The 11,936-nt window shown below is 31.1% G+C and overlaps 1 protein-coding gene across 1 annotated transcript; it reads right to left on the bottom strand.

The window, feature by feature from the left end:
- Positions 1-724: 724 nt before the first annotated feature.
- Positions 725-4,362, bottom strand: LOC130613558 (multiple epidermal growth factor-like domains protein 10). Its single transcript, XM_057434885.1, has one exon. It carries the CDS (start codon positions 3,996-3,998, stop codon positions 1,074-1,076), a length of 2,925 nt encoding a protein of 974 aa, XP_057290868.1. The 5' UTR covers positions 3,999-4,362; the 3' UTR covers positions 725-1,073.
- Positions 4,363-11,936: the final 7,574 nt, after the last annotated feature.

The raw sequence follows: 11,936 nt of genomic DNA, 5'->3' as shown, positions 1-11,936 counted from the left end.
GCAACAAATCTACTTTGCCTTTTCCAGACAAACACACAGGGTTGACGTATTATTATAAGAGTTTCTTTCTTTCTATACACATATTTATACGAAATCTTTCTCAAAAGGCCATCGATTAACTTTTATCTGATTGTTGCAGATGCAGGCAAAAAACTATAGTGAGTAACTGACGCACTATACACAGAAAAGGCCTGCTTGTTAAATAAAACCTTCTTAATAAACAATATTTACATGTACAAAAAGATTTTCCTTAATATTATCTACTTTGCTTTCGGATGTTGCTCATCTGCAGGAGTTAGACCAACTGATTGACGTATGCTATTGCAACATCATCGCTGTGGTCGTCACTAGAATAAATAAAATAATGAACGAACGAACGAACGAACGAACGAACGAACGAACGAACGAACGAACGAACGAACGAACGAACGAACGAACGAACGAACGAACGAACGAACGAACGAACGAACGAACGAACGAACGAACGAACGAACGAACGAACGAACGAACGAACGAACGAACGAACGAACGAACGAACGAACGAACGAACGAACGAACGAACGAACGAACGAACGAACGAACGAACGAACGAACGAACGAACGAACGAACGAACGAACGTTTTTAAAGGATTTACGCATCATGCGTATATAAGATATTTTAAAAAATATAAATGTTTGTTCATAACCACACTTACTTCCCGCTTCAGTCATTTCGATGCTTTGCGTGGGAATTTCGTTTTCTGCTGTTTCCTCAACATTTTGCTCATTATAAACAGTATAATCCATTTGAAACTCTTTGTTCTTCCTATAAATGAAGTTCATAAAATAAATAGAAAGAATTAAAAATGAATGCAGTATCGCAAGTTATATCAAAAGGTTAGGTAAACACTCCTTGCAGTTTTATTCTTCGCCGTAAATAAAGACGATCACACCATATATATAACATGCCAATCAGAGTTGGAAGAATGTTTGCGATAGCCAATCAACTTAATACTTAACAATCTAGCGCGAAAAATACCAAGACACAAACATTGTTAAGCGAAGTAAATCTTCAACATTAGAAAGAAACATGGTTACCTGGATCGACGCACTTTTAGTATAGCTAGCAAAAAAGCAAACACAAAAATTACAACAATGATAATAGATATTGTAACTTTGCCTTCCGTTGTATTTGCTAACCAATTTCCAACCGTTTTTTCTTTCCCATGTATTACTAAAGGCTTGGTTGAAGAACTTCTCTTTGTTGGAACCAAAGAGGTTGTACCGGAGATCCTAGTCGCACAATCCGGTCCTGACCAACCGGAAATACACTGCTTTTTCCCCGTTATTTTGTTGCAAATATACTTCGCTGTTCCATTATACGTACTACAATATTTGGTGCAGTTCACTCCATAATAACCGTCAAAGCATTCCTTCTCTCCAGTGATTTCATTACAAATATAATTGACAGTCTCGTTATACAAGCTACAATATCTCGTGCAGTTCATTCCATAAAAATCGGCAAAACATTCTTTTTCTCCAGTTATTTTATTGCAAATATATTTAGCTGTTCCATTGTAAGTACTACAATATTTGGTACAGTTCACTCCATAATAATCTCCAAAACATTCTTTTTCTCCAGTTATTTTGTTGCAAATATATTTAGCTGTTCCATTGTAAGTACTACAATATTTGGTGCAGTTCACGCCGTAATAATCTACAAAACATTCTTTTTCACCAGTTCCTTTGTTGCAAATATATTTAGCGATTCCATTGTAGGTACTACAATATTTGGTGCAGTTCACTCCGTAATAATCTGCAAAACATTCTTTTTCACCAGTTATTTTATTGCAAATATATTTAGCTGTTCCATTGTAAGTACTACAATATTTGGTGCAGTTCACTCCATAATAATCTCCAAAACATTCTTTTTCTCCAGTTATTTTGTTGCAAATATATTTAGCTGTTCCATTGTAAGTACTACAATATTTGGTGCAGTTCACTCCGTAATAATCAGCAAAACATTCTTTTTCACCAGTTACTTTGTTGCAAATATATTTAGCTGTTCCATTATACGTACTACAATATTTGGTGCAGTTCACTCCATAATAATCTGCAAAACATTCTTTTTCTCCGGTTATTTTGTTGCAAATATATTTAGCTGTTCCGTTATAAGTACTACAATATTTGGTGCAGTTCACTCCATAATAATCTCCAAAACATTCTTTTTCTCCAGTTATTTTGTTGCAAATATATTTAGCTGTTCCATTATAAGTACTACAATATCTGGTGCAGTTCACTCCATAATAATCTGCAAAACACTCCTTTTCACCAGTTACTTTGTTGCAAATATATTTAGCGATTCCATTGTAGGTACTACAATATTTGGTGCAGTTTACTCCATAATAATCAACAAAACATTCTTTTTCACCAGTTACTTTGTTGCAAATATATTTAGCGATTCCATTGTAAGTACTACAATATTTGCTGCAGTTGACTCCATAATAATCAACAAAACATTCTTTTTCTCCAGTTATTATGTTGCAAATATATTTAGCTGTTCCGTTATAAGTACTACAATATTTGGTGCAGTTCACTCCATAATAATCTCCAAAACATTCTTTTTCTCCAGTTATTTTGTTGCAAATATATTTAGCTGTTATATTGTAAGTACTACAATATTTGGTGCAGTTCACGCCGTAATAATCTACAAAACATTCTTTTTCACCAGTTCCTTTGTTGCAAATATATTTAGCGATTCCATTGTAGGTACTACAATATTTGGTGCAGTTCACTCCGTAATAATCTGCAAAGCATTCTTTTTCACCAGTTATTTTATTGCAAATATATTTAGCTGTTCCATTGTAAGTACTACAATATTTGGTGCAGTTCACTCCATAATAATCTCCAAAACATTCTTTTTCTCCAGTTATTTTGTTGCAAATATATTTAGCTGTTCCATTGTAAGTACTACAATATTTGGTGCAGTTCACGCCGTAATAATCTACAAAACATTCTTTTTCACCAGTTACTTTGTTGCAAATATATTTAGCTGTTCCATTATACGTACTACAATATTTGGTGCAGTTCACTCCATAATAATCTGCAAAACATTCTTTTTCTCCGGTTATTTTGTTGCAAATATATTTAGCTGTTCCGTTATAAGTACTACAATATTTGGTGCAGTTCACTCCATAATAATCTCCAAAACATTCTTTTTCTCCAGTTATTTTGTTGCAAATATATTTAGCTGTTCCATTATAAGTACTACAATATCTGGTGCAGTTCACTCCATAATAATCTGCAAAACACTCCTTTTCACCAGTTACTTTGTTGCAAATATATTTAGTGATTCCATTGTAGGTACTACAATATTTGGTGCAGTTTACTCCATAATAATCAACAAAACATTCTTTTTCACCAGTTACTTTGTTGCAAATATATTTAGCGATTCCATTGTAAGTACTACAATATTTGCTGCAGTTGACTCCATAATAATCAACAAAACATTCTTTTTCTCCAGTTATTATGTTGCAAATATATTTAGCTGTTCCGTTATAAGTACTACAATATTTGGTGCAGTTCACTCCATAATAATCTGCAAAACATTCTTTTTCTCCAGTTATTTTGTTGCAAATATATTTTGCTGTTCCATTGTAAGTACTACAATACTTGGTGCAGTTCACTCCATAATAATCAGCAAAACATTCTTTTTCTCCAGTTGTTTTGTTGCATGTGTACTTTGTGTTAACATTTTGTTGGCAATATGTGTCACACGTTTTTCCATACCAATTGCTGAAGCAGATTTTGCTGCCATTCTCTGCACATTTAAAGTGTGTGTTTGCTGTAGTCTGGCAAAATATTTGACACAAAGGTCCGTAATAATTCAATAGACAGTAAGCCTTTACGGAGTAGGATATTGTCGATACAACAGCTGATTGGGAGTAAGTAAAGTATTGTGTTACTGACGAGTTAAATGCTGGTTGTACGCTTTGTCTGTTGCTAAATTTGTCGATCATTTTATCAGCGTAAGGATGATCCTTGTCATAAGCAACAATGAATAAGCCAATATATCCCTGAAACGAAAAACGATGGTTAATAGTATGTACACGCTACCATATACACAAACATCATGAGCGCATATAACGAAACTTTGTTTTTGTTTTAGATTTTTACGTTTCATTTAGGTTTTATAAAAGCAGTTTTTACAAACTCGAACTAATCTTTTTTTACAGACATTAAACCTTGATCTCGGCAAAAATTCCTTCTGTAAAACACGCCAAAAAGTTAGTCGTCCTCGAGTTTTTGTTCCCGCGAGATTTCTAATTTTTTTATAAAACGCGAAAGTTTATCCCGGAAGAAAAACAAATTTTCTTCCTCTTGTTTAAACACATGAGTATACATAATATGGCTATTCAGCTTCCTTTGACTAACGCTCTGAAATTAGTTCCTGATCTCTTTGAACATCCGATGTCACATGATAGTTTGAATATGGTAAGACACATAATAAATAAGACAACTTTTCCAAACAAAGATTTTATTTTGAAAAATAACTAATCAAGCTGTAAATATTTTTGTAATGCGGATGGCTTCATTAACTCTTTCCCGGAAATAATCGTTGCGTTTCCAAAAAGCAATTTCAAAGAAATGATTACAAAGAAGTACTTTGTTGCAGTGCTTTGTTGCAGTGCTTTTTGTACCTTTTGACAACAATTCAACTGACATGTGTGGGAGAGTGTCCATGCCGATTCAGGCACAAAAAACAAACTAAACTGAGAAAAGATGCAAGCGGGTAAAAAAGCGCGAAAACACAGAAGTAATTACCAAAAATAGCGATAGAGTCTGAATGCTAACTTGGTCGCCAGTGTCTTATTACATCCCAACGAATCCGACGACTGGACTCTAGCGATAAATTTCACTCTAACATTTGAAAACAGGACGGAGCCGAAAACAGTGAATATGTTTTTGGTTGTTGGGTAAAGACAGCTTTTACAGTTTCTGTTTACAGAAAAAAATTACTGACATGGAATTTTATTCCGTATTCCTTTTTGATGTTTTTGATGTTTAATGTTTTTCTTAGTACTAGGATCCCTTTAAAATATGGCCTATATGTCTCTGTTAAAACTGTTTTGCCGCTTTCCTTTTTTCTTTTTTAATCTGTTTACCTCTGCAACTGAATGATTGAATAAAAGACCATAAATATTTTATTTTTCCACTCCAGTAAAGTTGCCCTAATAAGCTCATATATCTTGAAGGAAAAAAAAAATTAAGGGGATCAAAAGCTGTGGACACCTCTTTCCCATCGATTCTTGTAAGGACCTCGATGAGTTTTGATTATTTTAGAGTAATAAATGAAAGAAAAAAATTATAATTACGCTCCTTATTTTTAATTATCAAATTCTTCTTTTTTAAATTCAACGCGTGATGAACTTCATGGAAATATTGCCGAACAATATCACATCACACTCCGATTTTTGTTGGTGTTAAAATCGTAAACCGCGAAAGTTTTTAATTGACCAAGTTTCGCGCGCAAATGTCTCTCACCTTGAGACCGTAACCTGGTTTGAATGCCTCAATGTAGGCTTCATTAATATACCATTTGTCCAAGATGTTAATGATACGCATAACGATTATTTTCGTGCTTTGCATACACGTGCCCCAAAGTAACCAAGTAACTAAACTTTGAATTGAATAATATCATTGAATAATATAGATCATGTAATGAACAACCCAGTCTATTCTAGACTACGTTTCGACTGCTACAGCGAACTTTTAGGAAAAGGAACGTAACATAAAGCGAACTTTTAGAAAAAAAGGAAAGATTTTAATTAATCCATTTCCTCCATCTACGTCCGTAAAGAAATTAATTACTTTAATTGCTGTGATCTGATTGGTTGATTTCGATCCTCTAATTATCTCCCAAACTAATAAATAGCCAAAGATGATTCGAACATTGCCGTCATAAAAGCTGTAGTTGTCGCAAGGTAGTCTAGAATAAACTCTCTTATTCATGACATGTTAATATCTATATTATTCAAGAACTAAGTTTTATTTGACAATGAATATTGTAGACAAACTGATGGTGTCACCATGGGTTCATTGTGTGTTCCCACATTGACCAATTTTCTTCACTGTTTTTTTTTTTAAAAAAAACACTACCAACGTTATGTAGATTTTCTCTCTCTATTGTTTAACTCTTGAACTTTATGAATGAAATTTATTTGCAATAAAGGAGGAGAGCCCTACATTTTTGGCCTCGAGAGAGTGGCAAATTTGTCACTTCTGTGTTCGAGTGGCGTTTCACGAACTTTGTTAGTTTCATCTCTACTACTTTTAAACACTGCTTGACTTTTACTTCACTGTTTAGATGTTTTGTTTTGGTATTGGACCTTTCTAAACTTTATTGCTCGCGGGCTTTAAACTCCTTATAATCAAGTGCTATAACTTGGCACAGTTATATTATGTCCTAGGACGAAGCCATTCTAAGCAAAAAATGAATGTTATGATGTCGTAGGGATCAGAAATGACATCAAATATACAGAATAGGCCAAGTTTTTAATTTTAACTATAAATACATAAAAAACCCACTTTTCAAGTAATATTTTTTATGTTCGTGTGAATAAACTTGGTGCATCTATATAATGCGACATTTAAACGTTATCATTTTGGTGAATCGGTCATTCCTTCCAATCTGGTCTGCATTTATTCCTAGCACATATATATCAACACATTGGCAACCAACATAAATTAAAGAAGTATGTACGTAACCAATACAACGTCATTCAGTACTTTTACATTAACGTCTTTACGAAATTCCAAAAAAATTACCCATGTCCCAAAAATGCAATACCCTACGCTTCGTGAAGAAGCTACGAATTTTTTTTAACCTTCTTATCACCAACTCAATTATTTAATTGAAACTTCACACGTTCTAGCATTGTTAACATAATTTGGTCTTTCTTAATGATCTGGAAACTTGTATTTATATACAGAGCAAACTGGTACTTTATGATACTGGTTCTTGACAGCAGTTTGGAGCCAAAAGCTATTTCAGGAACTTCCTCGTTATTCTATTTAAATTCGATAAAACGTGTAAAAATTTCTAGATGTACGAAATTCTAAAAACCTGACAAAATCTCTTGAAATTTAGTTCAGGTAATTAAATCGGCTAAGAAATAGTTCAAGCAAGGCCTCGTTATAATATTACTCTGAATCCTCGCAAATCCTTAAGAATGGTGCGTAATAAAAAGACCACCCCAAAGGTCAAAGTGAAAGAAATTATATACACAATTTACAACCATATACAGTGACTACAGTATAAGACGTATAAAAATATATATATAATAAATATAATAACTTATATCAAAATTATGGATACCATTTCGTCTTTTATTTACTTGGAAATAATGTTTGATATTAAAACTTAAGAGATAAGATATACCTTAAATTTGTCATCAATATCTACAACGATTGGATTTGATTGACCATTCGCCAAGTTTTTTCCAATAGCAAATGAATTTCTATTTATGTACTCGTTCGTTTGGAAGCTTTTAACTTCGCAATTTTGTAATGATCTTGGCTGTTCTTTGACGAAGGACAAACACCCTTTGATTACTGTGTCACACCTGTCAATAAACCAAAGATCGCAGAATCTTTTACTATTATCCCATCCATACGGGTTTTCAAATTTGTCTAACCGAAAATAGATGTGTCCCTTCGCGTGACAACCCTGTAATGAAAAGAATATAACAATTTATTCCTAAAGCCATAGTGATTTCTGAGTCATGAATTTTATTAAGAAGAAGTTCAAAGGTAAACATTCAACTAATTGTTTTTAGGATTTATAAAGGTTAGTAACGCTCATCTTTTTAGGAAAAGATCGTAAAATACCACAAATATAGAATGCGCAAACCTTTTGACTTTTGAACAAATTATAAAGAGCATAGCTTGATAAATCTTGCTTCAATTTCTTTTAGTTCCTGCACATTATTTATGAAAAGAAATATGAATTTAAAGAATTGTAACCAAAGAACCAATCAAAAATTGAAAATTGTGATCGAAAGGATGTATAACACATAGATAATTACTATCTCGCCTGCCAGGATAGTATTGGTTTCCAACTCGTAACTAACTATGTCCCAAATGGTCAATTGCAACGTCAACAGCGAGCTTTCATGCGCAAAGTTTTATTTTAGAAAAAAGTCTCCTAGTGAGATTCGAACCAGCACCGCAGCAGAACATTGCATCTAAGTGCATCGCGCTAACCAAGTGCGCTATCGTGACAGAAATAAAACGTTAATATTTAATATTTAATTGAAGTTGCTAACCATCATCTTTTACGGACTTTTCTCTTTTGGGCTGGTGCGTTAATCAATACAGAACAGTATTTTTTTACTACACTGTTGCATTTATTTTAGCAAAATAATTTCGATCTTCGTAGTATGAGATTTTTTATCACAAAACAGTAAACTTCAAAGGAAAAGATAAAAAATACGCTTTCTGATAAAGATGAAGGAGGGGGTGGGTGGGGGATTCAGGGAATTTCCTTTCATTTATAACCGAAACAAAACCCATGCAATATTTTTTTCATTAAATATAGGCGATTATAAAGCATTCTAAGTACTGTCCGTTTGCGTATTCGCCCATTTCAGCATTTTTAAAATGCAATAAAATTCCTGTGTGCAAAATTATTGCTTGTGGTGATAAGCAATGCAAAATTGAAACACATTGTTGTCTGTTGGATAAGTATGACCTAAACCATTTATTTAATACTCCCCGTGTTCCATAGTGTTCCTGTTTTTTTAAAAGTATGGTGTGATTGATTGTATCAAATACCTTGGCATAATCTAGAAATATGCAACAAAACAATTCAATTTGGGAATGTGCATCGGAAATTTGTTTTAACAATTCAATAATAGCATGTGTGGCTGACCGATGTTTTTGGAAACCATACTGAGTTGGATTGAGAATATTGTATTTCTGTAAAAATGAAGTCGTTGGTGCATCAACCTCTTACTTATTTTATCAAATATTGGGAGAATTGAAATAGGACGATAATTTTTAGTCTCACATGGGTCACCTCCTTTGCATAGGGGTATTATCTTGGCCGTCTTCAGTTTTTGTGGAAATATACCAGATGAAAAGGACTCATTTATTACGTGAGCTAGCGATAATGATATTTGATTGCTGACATCTTTGACACTTTTTATGGGGAATTGGAATATATCTTCAGTTTTTTTTGGAATCTAGGGATGATATAACGTCTCTCACTTCCTCTTCATTTGTTGCTCTGCAAAAGAAGCTGTCAGGAAAAGAGTCAAACTTTTTGGAGGCACTGAGCTTGGGAGGTTTCTTTACTTAGTTCATAAGTTCACTAGTTTTTCCACTAGTTTTTCACTAGTTTAACTTACTTTAAAACGTATCAATTTATTACACATTACTGCTTGTAGTGCAAAAGTTTCCGTGAATGGATTACAGTATACATTAGCATTACTTTGGTTTTGCAAAATGTATTTTTGCCTCATTGTAAAAAAATATACCTCAACAACATGGATTTATGTTCGCGTTGATTAATGATCGCGGTGTTTGACAACAGACAATTCTTTCGCATGTGGATTAACACTTCTCGAGCGCAAAGTGTTATTTTTTTCTTCAAAATACTGAACACATCGTCCAGGTCATTGAACGGGTACATTAAAGTCTTAAATTCGCCAGCTTCCCTTCTTTATACCAGCTAACGTAAGGCATAGACGCAGTAAATCAACTCGCCCTATATAATTCATTTGAAATCTATTACATGCTTTTTTTATAAGAATATCAATATTCTAACCAGGCTGCTCATTATTCTTATTTTTCTGTTGTTTAAACAGCAGACCAATTGTGTTTAACCAAAAATTCCAGCCTGGTATTCTTATAAAGCATGTTCTTATAAAAGAAAAAGCATGTAGGTGTACACTTTTCTCACTTTATTTAAAGTTTTTCTACCCAACCACTTTCCTCATTTTGCATTTTTTAGCAACCCTTACACTCGTCTGGATAACCACCGTCGCCCCTTTGTTTATTTTCGTTATAATGTATCGCGCTTTTATAAGAATCTGGTTTGTTTGCTGATATTTTAGTTTAAAAATAGGCCTATTGTTTAGAAAAATAAAGATAAATGAAAAACAATAATAATAATAATAATAATAATAATAATAATAATAATAATAATAATAATAATAATAATAATAATAATAATAATAATAATAATAATAATAATAATAATAATAATAATAATAATAATAATAATAATAATAATAATAATAATAATAATAATAATAATAATAATAATAATAATAATAATAATAATAATAATAATAATAATAATAATAATAATAATAATAATAATAATAATAATAATAATAATAATAATAATAATAATAATAATAATAATAATAATAATAATAATAATAATAATAATAATAATAATAATAATAATAATAATAATAATAATAATAATAATAATAATAATAATAATAATAATAATAATAATAATAATAATAATAATAATAATAATAATAATAATAATAATAATAATAATAATAATAATAATAATAATAATAATAATAATAATAATAATAATAATAATAATAATAATAATAATAATAATAATAATAATAATAATAATAATAATAATAATAATAATAATAATAATAATAATAATAATAATAATAATAATAATAATAATAATAATAATAATAATAATAATAATAATAATAATAATAATAATAATAATAATAATAATAATAATAATAATAATAATAATAATAATAATAATAATAATAATAATAATAATAATAATAATAATAATAATAATAATAATAATAATAATAATAATAATAATAATAATAATAATAATAATAATAATAATAATAATAAAATATATTGAATAAAATGAATACATATGTTGTAAGTTGCAGACTAAAAAGTTACGACGCAAGTTTTGTCTGGCAAATTTCTTTAAAAAAAAAGGTAAGAAACTTGTGCAGTCTTGTATGTCGTACTACATGTTTTTGTTTTAAAATATTTAACACGCTTAAACGTGTTTGTAAAAGCTATCACTTTAAAACCTTTAATTAAAAAAAGTAAATATATTCATAAATGTTTCTCTTTAAGATAATTTCAGTTAAGTCACCGCATCTGTGGTCGATGCTGAATTTTCATGTCTCTTATAATGAAATTGCTAAACAGTTTAGATGTATCAGGTTGACTGTGGAATCAGTGACGTAATTGAGCATGGCAGCTTTTTTAAGCGTTGTTTTACCTTCGTGGAAAATTCTTGAAGTTCCAAAGAACTGTTATAAAAAGAATGCTTAAAGTTATAGAATAAGTTAAAATGTATATTATCTTTAATTCTCCCGTACAACTTTTTCTGACCCCAAGTTTCTTTATTTTCGGTAAAAGTTTGTTAATGGCTATTCTTTCGTGTTATTGCAAGCTCGACACCAGTACCTTTCTATAACTACCAAGAAACTCAGCATTCTTGAGAAGAAAACAGTTCTGGGTACGTGGTTGGTGTTATTGCCTTAACATTATTATCAGCCAAAGGAGCAATTTCTTAAACTTTTGTGTCTTATGCTTTTAATGTTACACACAGGCATACCGTGATTGCTGAAACTAGCAATAAAAACGTCACACAAAATGAGAAAATTACTTACATTTTGCTGAATGTGCAAAAGAATGAATGCACACAACACATTGTAAAAGTAAATCATATTTAACACTCTCTCACGTAAACAATGTCTTCCCGCTTGCCTATTTCAATAAAACTGATGATACCAAGACAGGGAAAAAACTTTATTTACGTGCCCAGGTGAATTATGGACTTCTTGTTTACAATCAAAACAATTTTTTGACACGTCGTCTGTGCTTTGATTGGGCTAAGATAGTACACGCAGAAACAAATTTACTGTTTGTGT

The sequence above is a fragment of the Hydractinia symbiolongicarpus genome, chromosome 11, assembly GCF_029227915.1.
Source record: "Hydractinia symbiolongicarpus strain clone_291-10 chromosome 11, HSymV2.1, whole genome shotgun sequence".
NCBI classification, from domain to species: domain Eukaryota; kingdom Metazoa; phylum Cnidaria; class Hydrozoa; order Anthoathecata; family Hydractiniidae; genus Hydractinia; species Hydractinia symbiolongicarpus.
This window is presented reverse-complemented; position numbering and strand designations above follow the sequence as displayed.